This window comes from Miscanthus floridulus, chromosome 6 (genome assembly GCF_019320115.1).
Source record: "Miscanthus floridulus cultivar M001 chromosome 6, ASM1932011v1, whole genome shotgun sequence".
NCBI lineage: Eukaryota > Viridiplantae > Streptophyta > Magnoliopsida > Poales > Poaceae > Miscanthus > Miscanthus floridulus.
The window spans coordinates 127,691,116-127,707,518 of NC_089585.1; the positions used below are offsets into that span (position 1 = coordinate 127,691,116).

Below are 16,403 nucleotides of genomic sequence, written 5' to 3' on the forward strand. Positions count from 1 at the left end.
AAAACCATAGTTCCGTGCCGCCGAGTATGCTAAAAGCTTCTTTGCTAACTTTAAAATAAAAATAAATATAGATAATATAGAAAGATAACCATAGCCCCACAATAATAATATATATACTAGAAACTTCTTTGCCAACTCTAAAATGAAAGGTGATAAATATATTTTATAAAAGAAATTTAACAAAACATACACGCAGAATTCATGGCACACGAGACTGTTAATATCCCTAACAAATACCTATATGAATTTTACAAAAGCTTGCTGAATTTTACAAATACCTATGTGCGTGGCCGGAGGACGCGGCGGGCGGTTGGAGGGGGTGGCACGCCGGCGTGCGGGCGCAGCGGGCGGCCGGCGGCCGTGGCGCGTCGGTGTTCGTGGCGCGGCCGGCGCATGCGGGCGCGGCGGGAGTGGCGCGGCCGGCGGGTGCTGCCGGCGGCGGACAGACAGACAGAGGGAGGGCGGCTCGCGGACGATATTTATCTGGACTGCGCGCCGTTAGGGATGGCGCAGCACTGCCGCGCCAAGATCGGTGGCACGGCAGAACCTGCCATGTCACCGGTCAGCGCCCCGGTCAGTCGCCACGTCATCCCCCTCGCTGCGCCACCATGCATGGCGCGGCACATGTGTTTCGCCGCGCCAGGGAAATATGCCGGTCAAAAGTGTTAGTTTTGAAGGGAAAAAAAAGCAGTGTTAGATTTAAAATTAGTTTACAAAAAGTGTTAAAATATAAAAAAAAATCCACAAGGACACACTGTCCTAGCTTCTGGCCGTGCTTAAATTGAAGCAAGCAACAGCGGCAGAGACGCCAGCTCCATCCATAATTCCATATCAATGTTCCAGTGTATGAATGCGTGCATTGTTGAAGGCATGAGTCTTCGTTTCTAAATCGATCTTTTACAAATTGTAGATGTGATATTTGACAAGCAAACGCAAAGAACGCAAACCATGCACAGCAATGGATGTGATATTTGTGATTACAATTGCATACGCTTGAGCGATTCATCGCGTCAGACACCTAAAGCCTTTACACACCCCCATCCACACGGCGAACAGCACCAGGCACAGCACCACGTCCACGACGATCACGACCGCCGCGTGGCGCCACCACGAGCGCCACCCCGGAAGCGCGCTTTCCCCCGGTTGCAAGGCGCGACGTCGCTCTCCAGCCCGCTGGTGGTCCTCGTCCTTCTCGCAGGCTGGCGCCAGCGGCGTGGACGGCTCCTGATCTTGCAGCGATGCTCCTGGAAGCTCCGCGTCCGCCACGCCGGAGCTCGGACCTGCCGCGGTCCGCAGCAGCGTCCTCGCGAACTGGCGCGCAACGGGGGCCACCGCTTCGTCGCGCAGGCGCTTCCTGGGCGCGGCGTCGCACGCGTCGCGGACGCGCTCCAGGAACCGGACCACCTCGGCGGCGCCAGGAGTCGGGTCGGCCGCGGCGAAGTACGTGCAGCCGTCGTCGGCCGAGAGGAACGCGAACGTCCTCGCCCCGTCGACGGTGTGGTGGTGCCACCGGTGGTGCTCGGGGGCGTGGCCGAGGCAGAGCGCGGCGAGCGCGAGGGCCGACTTGGCGTCCTCGCCGACCGCGTTGGTATGGAAGCAGGAGATGTTGTTCCTGTCGCCCCTGGACGTCGCGGCGACACAGAAGAAGACGTTGTGCACGCCGCCGTCTCCTGCGCCAGCGGTGGCTTCCTGCGTCTCGTCGGCCTCCACCTCCATCGGCGCGAGCCGCGAGGTCGTGCACGCTTAGTCGAGGCTGACGAACAGGTGCTCTTGTTCGTGCATGAGTCGCTGTGGCATCGGGCGCTAAGGCTGTAATGAGGACAGCTTCAAATCGGTCCGAGGTGCAAAGGCTGCTGCTGCTGCGACGCAAAAAGGCTGAGGGGGCAGAAACGGTGCAGAAGAAAGCTGCTGCAACCGGGAGTTGCAGTACTTGTGCAGAAAATGGTTTCAGCCGCACCGGAAAGGAGTATGGGATAGACCGACAGAGATGATATGTGCTTTGGTGGCCAAGGAATACACAAGGAGAGAAGCAAAGAAGCCCAAGGTGCTGGGTCAGTAGAGGAGCTGGGGTGCATCACAAGTAACCTTACCTTACTTGAGGAGAGGAATGCCATTCTGATTCATGGCTTGAAGTGTGGTTGACCTTGGAGAAGCCTCCAAGGTGCACAGAACGATGGTAGAGTTTAGTTCTCGTTCCAGAATAAAATAATTTTGGGTCAGGTGAGTTTTTTTTTCTTACGAGGATGCTGGTAGGCTAGTAGGTGTTTGGTTCGAACTACTAAACTTTAGTAGCTACTAAACGATTTAGTCACTTTTAGTAACTCCAGAGTTACTAGAGATGACTAAAGCCTTTTTAGTAGCTTTTAGTCATAGGAAAACAGAGTAATGGAATGCTATGGTTAGTGAAGCACGGCGAGAAGACAGGTTGCTTGTCATCACTTAGCACAAGCCTACCGCCTGTTCGGCTGGCCTTAAAAAAAAAAAAACTGTTCCGACTGGTTTGACGTGAGAAAAAAAAATAACCGTTTGCCTAGAGGACACTGTTCATATGAACAGTGCCCCCGTGAGTGGGCTGGCCGGCACTGGCCAGCCGAGCCAGCCAGCCGAACACCCGCTAGTTGGTGGTAGTTCGGACAGTGACCTCACTTATTCATAAGATGAAAGGTATTACGACTTACGAGAGTTACACATAAGATGAAAGGTGGAACTGCACTAATAAAAGAAACTATCAGACTCGTCAAACATAAAAACAGGATATATATTCAGGCACCGGGCAATCTCATCAATCCGCCTCACCTAACTCAAAAAATAAAGGCCAAATGCCAACTAAGATCTTGCTAGCAGTGAAAGATGACACAGAACCATTGCATAAGTAGTGCATGCAAGAATTAAAATATTAAGAGCCAGACTGCAACTGAGTTTTCTTGTCATTTAGTACGCTTTCAGTCTGCAATGTCAACACAAAAACTAAACTGGGCATGTCTACATTCAGGAACTTTCTGTTTTCCAGCAATCCAACCCGAACGAGTTAGATTCATTAGTGTAGTGTGGCTGGCACAAACATAACATAGTACTTCCCTCTCTTTTTATAAGTAACATCTGCTGGCTTCAGAGTTGGGACAATGGAGAACACAACAGGACAGGATTTTCGCCTTCAAGGATAATGCAGCGTTCTTCTGAAGATCTAGAGGATATGATAACCATATTTACATGCTTGAGCATGACTACGAGGTACTACAATCTAGAAGTTACCAAAATATTGAGGTGTCAAGAACCTATGTGGAACCTGCCTAAACTCAACATACTACATTCTTCTGCACCTAGGATGGGTACATGATTGGCTGATTCGCAGCTCCATGGGCAAAGGCATTCATAACAGGACCTCTATGGGCAATGTTCAGAACAGAACCAAATCCCTGCCTATTGTAATCATACATACTGTTGCTTACCTGGCCATGGTTGTGTACTGGTCCACCTGATAAAGCTGGTCATAAAGAGGAGAGATACGATGATCAAGTTTACATTAATAGCTGTGCAGTTTGGAACATGTATTAACAGGCTCAGGAAAGTATCTCACCTTGTGGGTGAAAACCATATGGATAAGGAGTGGGAGAAAAACCATAACCTCCAATCCTCCCGTTTACCACCGGATATGCTGGGGTACGAGACACAGGCATATCACTACAATGCATGATTTGAGTCTGTTTTGGTAACGGTATAGGGTTGAGCTTAGGCATTACTGGGTTATTGCCATTTGAAGAGGGTACATGATTGAGCATTACTGAGTTATTGCCATTTGAAGACGGTTTGTCATGACCAGCAATCTGCAAAAACGTAACAAGAAAATAGATGTCTGAGCCTGGTTATATTTTAAGACATAAAGATAACTATGTAACAAGTTACACGTGATTTGAAGGAGATGGAAGAAACTAGGGATTTGAGGCAAATTTTAATATTTCTGCAAATAGTATGACAAATAACGTAAGAACTGTCATTATACAATAGCTAGGTGGCTAGGTAAAAGCAGTGGTCCTGTGATTATAGACAAGTAATGTATGTGGACAGAATATTATACACAAGTAATGCATGTTGACAGAATATTATACACAAGTAATGTACCTAGATAGAAATGAAAACCTACCACGAACTTAAGCGTTTTACCATTGATCCGAACAAGTCCCGAGAAAAGCCTAACAGCGTATTGCGCGATTTCCTCAGTTTCATACTCAGCAAAAGCGTAACCTTTGCGACTGTTACTCTCCTTGTCACTGGGTACATGTAGGTCTACTACATGGCCTGCCTGAATAAGAATCTCATACAAGACTCTTTCAGATATCTTTTCATCCAAGTTACCTATTAAGAAAATAAACAGTTGTAGAATTAATAAAGCATACTAAATACTAACTGGGCCAACACAGCTGCCCAGATGGTCCAGAGAACATGGCAACATATCTTTAAAACAGAAACACAATCTTAGCTATAATGTTCTAATAAGTAGCAAAGCCACCCAACACAGAGACACTCAGTTTTAAATTTAAATAAAAGCGCAAAAGGAGAGCTCCATATGTCCATAACAGGCTAGTTCAGTAACATGTATAATTTAAAACGACAATTGTCCAAATATACATATATATGATGTCATCATATCACACTAATATTTACTCCTCCATTCCAAATTATAAGTCGTTCTTGCTTTTCTAGTACATAGTTTTTACTATGTATCTAGGTCACAATGTATATCTAGGTGCGTAGCAAAAGCTATGTACCTAGAAAAGAACGATTTACAATTTGAAACAGAGAGAGTAGTAATTAAAATTCAGAAGTCCTGTAGTTGCTGACAGTTTGATTATGTGGACATTAGTCATCAGTGGGCAATCAAAATGGCAAGCAACCTAACAGGATATCACAGCTCTTTCTGTAAGATAAGCAGGAGCAATGCCAAATGTTTAGGAATAAAAAGTTTTAGAACAAATCAATTGGCAAGGTATGACAGCTGCATTGAAACAGAGAATCAGAAACTTTAGTCTACAGACATAGCAGCAACAGTGGCAAAACCAGGAATCTTATCTTAAGCATATAAAGTACAAATGCCTAACGCCTCAAAACAGCAGAAATCCGGCAAATCAATAGTCGAGGCTACTTAACACTAACTAGTGAGTTAGTGACACCGGCATTTGGCATCAGAAGTGCATAATCGACACGGGCATTTTGCATCAGAAATGCATAATCGACACTAACCGCTGAGTAGGTGACACCGGCATCAGAAATGCATAATCAGCAGTGCACCAAAGAAATCATCAGAAATCACAAACCAACTATTACCCCGCTAGAAGCACCCGTGTACGCTTGCTCGGTGAGAGCGCAGAACGCAGAACAAGCAAATCACGCAATATACACTGAATTGCTCACGCAATCAGATCTAACAAAATCACCCAATCTCTAAGACTTCTAACCAAAACAAACGCACACAACTTGATTGGGCTCGAACTAGAATAATCCTAAAACCCTGTGGGATCCTACGAACTCACCCATAAACGAGGGAAGGGAATCGCGAGCGTGAAGAGAAGCTCTCACCTATGAAGACGGTGCGGCCTGGGTTCCTCGCCATGGGCGATTGAATCTGGGCGCGGGGAGCTGCTACGAGTACTCCTCGCACGGCCGCGCCGCAATCAGCAGGACGCCGAGTCGCCGGCGGCGGGACGCGGGAATCTGTGTGATGCCGCACGAGGGCACGAGCAAATCAGGTGGCGGCGTATAGGGCAGGCCGTTGCCGCGAGGGCGCGAGGCGGAAGCGGAAGGCGCACGGGTTCTCCGTAGGCAGCGCCGCGGCGGGTGGCTATAATTGCCTGGAGATTCGGAAAAACGGCGCGACAACCGACGCGGAGACGGAGGAAGGGCCGGCGTGGTGCGCGCGGGTCCCGCATGTCAGTTGCTGGTGTTATTAAACAAACCCGACACCCATCGGATTAACAGGTTACTTTGTGGGGACACAAGAGCGGCGTAAAGGTACCTCGTCGCTTCGGGTCATGGATGACGTGGCGGGTACGCGTGTGGGCTCCGGATTGGCTGGTACGCGTGGCGTCTGCTCTCGTGCACCAACCGAGAGTCCGAGACACACCCCGTGACGCGTAGGAGTATGCGGCCGCGTTCGCTTCGGGGAATCGTGGAGGAATCTGGATCGGTTCGAGAGAGAAAAACACGGTTTCGTGTAAGAGGGATGAATTGGGAGAGAAATCACGGTACGTTCGTTATCATCAGAGGAGGTATACATACATGTCCAGAGTTATTGTCAGCCAATCGTGCACAACAGACGATCCTATAATCGGGAACATTGGCCGGCTAATTGACCGGACTGACAGGCTAAAAAATAGCATTACAACAGTTACAATGAACTGACTGAAACTATCTTAGACTTTGTCTTTTATATCTCCCTCAGTTTGAGCATGATCTGATTCGATGCATAGACTGTTTCTGAAGTCTTGGAACAACGATGTGGGCAGCCCTTTGGTCATAACATCTGCAATTTGGTGTTGAGTCGGTATCTACAAAATTCTAAATTGACCAAGGGCAACCCTTTCTCTGACGAAGTGTATGTCTAGCTCGACGTGCTTGGTTCGGCGATGGTGAACTAGTTTTTCAGACAGATATACCGCCGAAACATTATCGCAGTAGATCACTGTCGCCTTGTCGACTCTGATGTGTAGCTCCTGTAGTAGGTTGCGCAACCAACAGCATTCTGCAGCTGCATTCGCCACGCCCCGGTATTCCGCCTCGGCACTCGAACGTGACATCGTCGGCTGCCGCTTGGATGACCACGAAACAAGGGAGTCTCCAAGGTAGATGCAGTATCCTGAAGTCGAACGCCGTGTGTCGGGGCAGCCTCCCCTATCCGCATCGGAGTAGGCCTTGAGGTCGGTGGATGGCGACGCCGAGATGACGAGACCGTGGTTGATCGTCCCTCGAAGGTACCGGAGTATCCGCTTGACGAGGTTCCAGTGCGTTGTCCGTGGCGAGTGCATATACAGACATGCCTGATTCACAGCATATGCTATGTCCGGGCGCGTCAGTGTAAGGTACTGCAGCGCACCTGTGATGCTACGGTAGAATGTTGTGTCGTCCGCCAGCTCGCCGTCGTCGGAGGACAGCTTCTGCTTGCTGTCGACCGGCGTGGGTGCAGACTTACAGTTCGCCATCCCCGCGCGATCAAGAATGTCCTCCGTGTACTGAGCTTGCGTCAGGAAGAAGCCGCTAGTGTCTCGTCGGACCTGGACGCCGAGGAAGAACTTGAGCTGCCCATGGTCCTTGATGGCAAACTCATGACAGAGCTCCTGGATGACACGCTGCAGGAGCTGTGTGGTGGATGCTGTCAAGATAATGTCGTTGACGTAGACAAGGAGATAGAGCACCGCCACTGCTGTAGACAAACAGCGACGAGTCGGAGCCAGTGGGTTGGAAGCCGATGGATTGGAGGTGTGCACCCAGTCGTTGAAACCAGGTTCTTGGGGCCTGTTTGAGGCCGTACAGAGACTTGACGAGGAGGCAGACGTGGTCAGACCGAGTCGCATCAACGAAGCCTGCCAGCTGATGACAGTAGACGCGTTCCGCCAAGTCGCCATGGAGGAACGCGTTCTTGACGTCGAGCTGGTGCACTAGCCACTGGCGCGACGCAGCAAGGTGTAGCACGATGCGAATGGATGTTGGCTTGATCACCGGGGAGAATGTTTGGTGGAAATCAACGCCCGACCGTTGCGAAAATCCATGCACCACCCACCGTGCCTTGCGTCGCTCCAACGATCCATCGGGATGGAGCTTGTTCTTGAATATCCACTTGCCGGTGATCACATTGGCGTTTAGCGGACGCGGAACAATAGTCCATGTTCCGTTGGCCTGCAGCGCATCGAATTCAGCTTGCATCGCGGCATGCCACTCCGAATCACGAAGGGCGGCATGAACGGAGGTCGGAGGAGATGTTGGCGCCGTCGTCGTTGCAACGTGGGCATATTTTGGGTTGGGCAGGTGGATGTCGTCGCGCGCCCTGGTGACCATCGGATGACGGGGTGGTACCGCAGGAGCGGCAAGCTCCTCAGACTCCGTCGGAGTTTGTGCAGTCGTGGGCGCATCTGTCGTAGAAGACGCAGGCGACGATGTCGTTGGTGCACCCGGATTAGGCTGCGCCAAAGGAGGAGAGTTTGGTGCAGCCGCAGTTCATTGGGGATGCGACCGTGGTGCCCGAGGATGACGCCGTGGACGCGCCTAAGGTACCGAGAGCACATCCTGAATGCACGGTGCGTCACAGACTTGTTCAGGCGCCCTTTGGTCAGTTAGTTGCACAAACGGAAAACAGGTTTCGTCGAAATAAACGTGACGTGAGATGATCACACGTCTATTTTCCGGATTGTAGCACTTGTAGCCCTTTTGGTCGAGTGGGTAGCCCAGGAATATGCAGCGAGCAGAACGCGGCGCAAGTTTGTGTGGAGCGGTGGCTGTGATGTTGGGGTAGCAAAGGCAACCAAACACACGGAGGTGAGCATAATCTGGCACTGCGCCGAAGAGGAGCTCAAAGGGGTGCAGTTCTGGCGAGGTCGACAAGGGCGTCAATTGAGAAGATATGTTGACGTGGCAAGTGCATCTAGCCAAAACGATGGAGGAAGGGAGGCCTGGAACATGAGAGTGCGAAGCCCGTCGTTGAGCGTGCGCAGGATGCGTTCGGCACGCCCATTTTGTTGGGAAGTATAGGGGCAAGTCAAGCGCAAGTGAATGCCATGCTTAGCAAAGAACGCACGCGATGCAGAGTTATCAAACCCCTTCCCATTATCAGTTTGGAGGCACTGAATGGAGCGCTGGAACTGGGTGCCAACGAAAGCATGAAAGGAGATCAGAGTAGGCAAAACGTCTGACTTATGTCGTAAAGGAAAGGTCCATACATAGTGAGAAAAATCATCAAGAATGACAAGGTAAAATTTGTAACCCGAATTGCTTATTATTGGTGAGGTCCAAACATCACAATGCAACAATTGAAAAGGAAAAAGGGAAACATTTGTGGACTCTTTGAACGGAAGGCGCACGTGCTTGCCGAGGCGACAGGCATGGCACGTGTGTTGACTGGACTGGGAGCAACTGAAGTCGATGGAGCGAGACAAATGTAGAAGAGCATCACGTCCCGGGTGACCGAGTCGAGAATGCCAGAGAGGGCCAACTGCCGTAGTGAGGAGCGCCTACGCTGGTTGTGGATGTGCAGCACCACAATCAAGATGCAGGGGGTATAGCTCACTAGAGGAATCACATCGGAGGAGTGCCATCCTGGTGTGTAGATCCTTGATGGTAAAACCCCAAGGATCAAATTCAACAGAGACAGAGTTATCTCGGGTTAGAGCGCGAACATATATAAGGTTCTTGACAAGCTGAGGAGCAATGAGAACATTGTTCAATTGTAAGGGTTGAGAACCAGTAGAAAAAGAGGTGCGGCCAGTGGATGTTGAAGAGAGAAAACCACCGTTGCCGACAATAATTTGACGAGGAATAGAAGAGGAGCAAGCAGTAAGGATACCAGGATGGGAAGCCATGTGTGATGATGCGCCTGTGTCGAGGAACCAATCGTTGGAGCTGCCAGCAGATGCGTTCAACGACATGTTGTTGAGCACGGAGTAGAGACCGGGCGGCAGAGTGCCTGCGTCGTGCTGTGGCGGCGGCGCGGCAAACACCGTCATGGCCGAAGGAGGAGGGGCACCGGGGCAGGGAGCGAGAACGCCTGGCCACCAGGCATTGAGTGGCCATGCCTGAACCACCCCTTGCCATGGGTTGTAGGGGGTGGCCCACTACGGTGGCGGGGCGGGAGTGGAGTTGTTCCCGCCGAACGTAGACTGGCGTTGACGGTTTTCCGCCTTGCGCTTCTTGCGACGGTCACCGCCAGTGGTGCCAGAGACGGTGGGGCTAGGCGGTGGAGGAGCCGGCGCAGACTTGGTGGTGGGTGGCGTGTCGCAAGCGGCAAGGAGTGCCGTCTGTGCCTCCATCTGCAGGGAGTGCTTGATGCGGTGCTCCTCCTGCAGTAGGTATGACTTGGTGTAGAGGAACGTCGGTGGCGGCTTCATGGTGGAGAGCACGGCGATAGCTTGGCTGAATTTGTTGTTCAGCCCACGAAGAGTGTTGATGACGAGCGCCGAGTCAGAGACGGCGGCGCCGCAGTCATAGAGGGTGTCGGTGAGACGCTTGAGGCGACCACAGTACTTGCCGATTGACATGTCGCCCTGGAACAGGCTGTGGAACTCTTGCTGGGCGTAGATGGCACGCTGCAGACTGTTGTCGAGGAACTAACCGGTGATGGCGGTCCAGGCGGTGTAGGCGTTGCTGCGTGGCTTGTAGACGTCGCTCCAGATGTCCTTGGACACCGTAGAGTACAACCACGAGACGATGCACAAATCCACCTGCAGCCACTTAGGATCATCGATCATGGCGGCCGCATCGACAGTGCCGTCGATGTGGTTGACGAGGCCGAACTTCTAGAAGGTGAGGTCGAAGAAGGAGCGCCATTGCCGGAAGTTGCCGTCATCCATGGACAGTGTGACAAGAACATGATTATGGATGTTGAGGAGGATGAGGGTGGAGGCCGTGGGAGGGACGGGTTCATTAGGCGCAGCAAAGGGATTGGTGCCGGAGGATACCGAACTGGTGGGGCTCACCATGGCTAAGGGCAGCGGAAGGTGGAGATGTGGATCAAGAAAAGGCTGATACCATGTAAGAGGGATGAATTGGGAGAGAAATCACCGCACGTTCATTATCATCAGAGGAGGTACATATACATGTCCAGAGCTATTGCCAGCCAATCGTGTACAACAGACGATCCTATAATCTAGGGAACGTTGGCTGGCTAATTGACCGGACTGACAGGCTAAAAATAGCATTACAACAGTTACAATGAACTAACTGAAACTATCTTAGACTTTGTCTTTTATATTTTGGATGAAAAAAGAAGCGGATCTAGTCGGATTTAAAGGCATGCGAACATGGCCTGTATGTATTATGCAAACTGCTACCGTTACTAATTTGATTTGAAATTTTAAACCCGAATATAACTTTCAAGAATTTATACCTCTCATAAAAAAGAGGAAATTTGATTCAAGGGCAACCATAATGTAACTAAATAGTCATATACATGAGGCTCACTTGACTAGTTTATAGCTATTATAGTATTATTTTCTCGTAATGTTCAACCGTCTATAACAAGAGTCTCACTAGAGATAAAAAAAATCCTTGCAGACAAAGAAAAAAGTAGGAAATGATAATATTTTTATTGCCTGTTATGAGTAGTCCATAATAATATTATGAGTAGCCTTTGTTGGACTACTCTATTAACATATTTCACAATATTTTAACTAGTTGGTATGAAATATTTTAATCATATATGAACTGCTCTTTGTTACATATTGTGGTTGCTCTAAAGTATGATATCATTTAGATCATATCTAATCTATAATCATACCGCCAAATGATTGATGCTTACTCTATCAGTTCCTAAATGTCTGTCGTTTTCGTTTTCCGAGAAACAACTTTGACTAAATATATATGTAAAAATATTAATATTTATGATACTTAATTAGTATCATTGGATAGATATTTGAATCTAGTTTTTTAATAAATTTATTTAGAGATAGAAATATTGCACGTATTTTCTATAAATCGGGTCAAAGTTATCGACATGCAAATCGTGGCGACTAACATTTAGGCACGGAGCGAGTAGACTTTAAGGTATCATTTGAACCCAAGGTTCTTTACTCAATACTATGATAATTTAATTTTAATCTATCTAAGGTACCATTTGAAGTACTACGAAGCTACTTCACCGTACTCCAATCCGATTCAAAGTATGGTTGTTTTTGCTTTCTCAATTTTTTTCGCGAACGGGTTTACAACCCATGTTTCATTAAGATAAAAGGAGTTTTTTTGGTACAACCGGTTATTAGGCCTGCTATAAGGTTGAGATGGCGACTAGAGGGGGGTAAATAGTTATTTCTAAAATTAATCGTGCCGGCTTACCGAAACAAATGTGGAATTAAAACTATCGGTCTAGCCAAGACTTGTTGACACAAAATGTGACGCACTGTGCCTCACACACAGCAAGCCGGAAAGCGTGGCTTCAATCGGGTGCCCGGGTGCTTCGTGATCCGGAAACGTGCCAGTCAGTTTGACCTGAAAGAAACTAACAAGGGATAAAACAGTTAAATGCCAAACCGGAACATGTCGGGTGAGACCAGACAGTTCCATATATACGGTCCCTGAAGCCACTTACAACGACATACAGCTATAGGAAGCTGTCTGCCAACAAGTTTATAAACCATTCGGCTAATCGTAAGATGAACACACGTAAAGATTCGATTGCCGAATGCATGTGCATGGGAAAACATGTTTGAACAAGTGAAATTAATTATGAGTTAATGCATAACCAAGATCAGCAGTCCAGCCGAGTTGGGATCCATGAAGAAGGAACGTGCAAATAAATACGATTAAACTAATCTAAAACCTGCATCTGCCGCACGACACCTAGTTTCGTCAAAGCTTAAACGTAATTAACATGCATGAACCCATAACATGTAACAATCTAGATTAAAATAATTCAGCCATTATGAGCATGTTATCTATTTGCAAAGGTAATATGAGAGTAATGATCATTGAAGCACGAATAAAACCACAAGAGAGGGCCGAACAATATCAATCTAGATTGGGCAGAAAGTGTGTTACAAATATATGAAATATTTAAAACATGCAACACAGGATAACTTAATGAATCTATTTAGATTTTGCCGTATCTAATAGAGCCGATAACTGTCTCGCTTTCACTAAGCATATTGAGCAAACGCCTGCCGCACGGTATCTACTCATAAACAAAGCATAAGCAAAGACTTCTTGATTGTCAAGCAAAGATCCGCCGCACGATCATTGAAAACAAACAAGACTACTTGCATCATGTCTAAATCCACCGCATGATACTAAACATGATAACAAGGTTGTCGGAACTTACGGAGGTCGACGGATCGATGACTCCTCTCGAAGAACTCGACGACACGACAAAAGGACTCGAAAGTTGGCACAGGGCCGGTTGTATTGATTTGGTTGTGAACGCCTATTACAATGGTCGAGGGTCAATACTTATACCCTAGACAAAACACGAGTCCTAAAAGACTACGATTTACAAAGGAACTCTTAAACAAACTTGGAAACTACGATTCCTTGCCCTAAACTCTTAGAGTCCTTTATTATTACAACTTTCATCTTTTCGATCGGCTTTGCTTGCCATCTTCTGCTTTCCCGAATGGAGTCACCACCTTCTGAAGTAACCGACCGCACAAGCATTTAGCCGACCGCTCATTTTGTTTGCCGAATGTCCTTCTTCCCACATGCGGGCCCACCTGTCATCTTCCAAAGTCGACCAAAATCCAGTGTTAACACATGCCCCCTCAATTTCGGGATAAAAGTTGTTTTATTCTGAAATTGACCACAAGCTCCTTCTTCCTCCTAGGTCAGCACCGTTCAACACCGCAGCCGCTGTCCAAAAATTCAAGCTTTCAGCGCAACCTCGGACCCACTTCGAATCTTCAATGACGATCCATGATGAAATTCCAGAGGTAAACTTCACTTATATTCGGCAATTTCCACTTGATCTTCCCGATCTTCTTTTGGCTTATTCCTCTTTGATTCTTTTCGGTAAAATTCTACCTGCGACTGTCAGAAAAATGCTGAAAACACCCCGGTCTTGCATAAACAATTCTTGTGCTAGAGGCGATGCAAACTGCATCGGCTATTTTGTGCTAAAGGCGATATGAACAATATCGGCTATTCTCAGTTTTATTTTTTAGGCTAAAGGCGATTTTCCTTTTATCGGCTTTTCTGATCTACGTTCATGAACCAACCTCAACACTGGGGTAATATTTCTTAAGAAATCTTCCATTGATAGCTCTGGTAAACTCCTCCCCAAATAAAGTCTTCAATATGTATGCATTGCCAGGTACACATTCTACTATTCGGAAAGGACCTTCCCAATTTGGAGACCATTTGCCGAACGCTCTATCCTTTGTTCCAACTGGCAATATAGTTTTCCAAACCAAGTCTCCTTCTGCGAATTGCTTCAGCATAACCCTTTTGTTATAATACTTGGCAACGCGTATTTTATTTTTCTCAATATTTTCCAATGCCTTGAGACGAATCAAATGTAAATCTTCCAACTCATCCATCATCAGATTCTTATAATCTTCTTCTACTAATTCTTTCTGTAACACAACTCGCCTTGAACTTGACCGTAATTCCCATGGTAATACAGCATGATGTCCATAAACCAGTTCATAGGGAGACGTTTGAGTGGACCCATGACAAGCCATTCGGTAAGCCCACAATGCTTCATTAAGAACCAAGTGTCATCTCCTTGGTTTTTCATCAATCTTCTTCTGGATGATTTTAATCATAATCTTATTCGATGCTTCTGCCTGGCCATTAGCTTGTGCATAATAAGGAGAAGAATTATACAACTTAATCCCCATATCTTTGGCAAAATCACAGAATTCTGAAGAAGTAAACTGAGTTCCTTGATCAGTTGTTATAGTTTGAGGAATCCCGAATCTGTGAATTATATGTTCCTTAACAAAATTGATCATATTCTCTGACGTTACCTTCTTCAAAGGGATAGCTTCAACCCACTTGGTGAAATAATCCGTGGCCAAGAGTACAAATTTGTGTCCCTTACTAGAAGGAGGATTGATCTGACCAATTAAATCTATACCCCATCCTCTGAACGGCCAAGGCTTGATTATGGGATTCATAGCAGATGCTGGAACTTTTTGAATATTGCCGAATTTTTGACAATTATGACACCCTTTGTAATATTCAAAATAATCCTCCAACACAGTCGGCCAAAAATAACCAGTTCTCCTGATTATCCACTTCATCCGATAAGCTGACTGGTGTGCACCACACAATCCTTCGTGAACCTCATACATCACCTTCTTGGCCTCTTCTTGACTTAAACATTTGAGCAATACTCCATCGATGGACTTGTAATATAACTGATCATCAAGGAACACAAATTTGAGAGCTTTGTATCTGAGTTTTCGGGAAACTTTTTGAGATGGACCTTTCAGATAATTGGTAATTTCGTATCTCCAATCACCATCTACTTGATCAGTATTTAAAACACCTTCTTCTATAGCAAAAACTTCCCGACTCTCTCGATATCCAGAAGCAGCTTGAGCTAACTTATTTGCTTCTTCATTGTACTCTCTAGGGATATGATGCAAGGTTACTACCAGAAAATTCTTCAAAAGTTCTCTACACTCCTCATAATATTCTCTTAACACATTGTTCTTGCATTCATACTGACCACTCAGTTGATTAATCACCAACTCAGAATCCCCAAAGATTTCAACAGCAACGGCCTTTACTTCTATAAGAAGCCGAAGCCCTCTAAGCAGCGCTTCATACTCTACCTGATTATTAGTAACATGAAATTCAATAGGAACCGCATACTCAAAAGTTTTTCCTTGTGGGGAAATCAAGAGAATACCACCACCTTTGTTACAAGATGATCCATCGAAGAACAAGGCCCAAGGCACAATGCTTATCGCCTCAACAGAAAGATCCCGATGTTGGGTAATAAAATCGGCAATAATTTGACCCTTTACCGCCTTTGCCGATTCATACCTTAAATTAAATTCTGACAATGCTAAAATCCATTTGCCAATTCTTCCATTCAAAATTGGCATTGATAGCATATGTTTGATTACATCAAAACTAGAAACTACCACGCATTCGGCATTCAACAAATAGTGCCGAAATTTGGTACATGAGTAATACATACACAAGCAAAGTTTTTCTGTAGCCGAATACCTTGTTTCCGGGTCTAGCAGCTTTCGGCTAAGATAAGCTATGACTCTTTCTTTCCCTTCAAATTCTTGCATAAGGGCCGATCCTATCGTTAGGCTATCGGCCGCCACATACAACTTAAAAGGCTTGTCAAGTTGTGGAGGTACCAGCACAGGTGGTGCCTTCATATATTGCTTGATCTCATCAAAAGCCTTTTGTTGTATGTCACCCCATACAAATTTTTGATCCTTCTTGAGCTTTAATAAAGGAGAAAAGGGTAAAACTCTCTCTGATAGATTGGATATGAATCTTCTTACAAAGTTGATTTTGCCTAACAATGATTGTAATTCTGTGAGGTTGGTTGGCGGCACAACTTTGTCTATTGCTTCCATGCTCTTTTTCCCAACTTCAATTCCTCCTTTATGAACTAAAAATCCCAAAAACTCACCAGCCAAAACTCCAAAGGCACATTTGTTTGGATTCATCTTTAAGCCATGCTTTCTTGTGCACTCCAGAGTCTTTCTTAAATCGGCTAAATGTCCTTCATGATTTCTAGACTT

The 16,403-nt window shown here is 46.7% G+C and overlaps 2 protein-coding genes and 1 pseudogene across 2 annotated transcripts; all 3 read right to left on the minus strand.

Moving 5' to 3' along the window:
- Positions 1-664: 664 nt before the first annotated feature.
- Positions 665-2,314, minus strand: LOC136459543 (phytolongin Phyl1.1-like). Its single transcript, XM_066459386.1, has one exon. It carries the CDS (start codon positions 1,714-1,716, stop codon positions 1,003-1,005), a length of 714 nt encoding a protein of 237 aa, XP_066315483.1. The 5' UTR covers positions 1,717-2,314; the 3' UTR covers positions 665-1,002.
- Positions 2,315-2,681: 367 nt separating this feature from the next.
- On the minus strand, positions 2,682-5,790 carry LOC136459544 (spliceosome-associated protein 49-like). The gene is made up of 4 exons (XM_066459387.1): positions 5,575-5,790; positions 4,142-4,353; positions 3,578-3,824; positions 2,682-3,484 (listed from the first exon to the last, which is right to left on the minus strand). Exons 1-4 carry the CDS (start codon positions 5,606-5,608, stop codon positions 3,321-3,323), a joined length of 657 nt encoding a protein of 218 aa, XP_066315484.1. The 5' UTR covers positions 5,609-5,790; the 3' UTR covers positions 2,682-3,320.
- Positions 5,791-9,279: 3,489 nt separating this feature from the next.
- On the minus strand, positions 9,280-10,448 carry LOC136461203 (uncharacterized; annotated as a pseudogene).
- Positions 10,449-16,403: the final 5,955 nt, after the last annotated feature.

Bases quoted from the DNA above. Each gene is read 5' to 3' on its own strand.
- LOC136459544 (XM_066459387.1), bottom strand. From the start codon at position 5,608: ATGGCGAGGAACCCAGGCCGCACCGTCTTCATAG. The intron at 4,354-5,574 runs GTGAGAGCTTCT...TTTTCTTAATAG, and splicing joins AGGCCGCACCGTCTTCATAG to GTAACTTGGATGAAAAGATA. The intron at 3,485-3,577 runs GTGAGATACTTT...CTTTATGACCAG, and splicing joins ATATGGTTTTCACCCACAAG to CTTTATCAGGTGGACCAGTA.
- LOC136459543 (XM_066459386.1), bottom strand. From the start codon at position 1,716: ATGGAGGTGGAGGCCGACGAGACGCAGGAAGCCACCGCTGGCGCAGGA.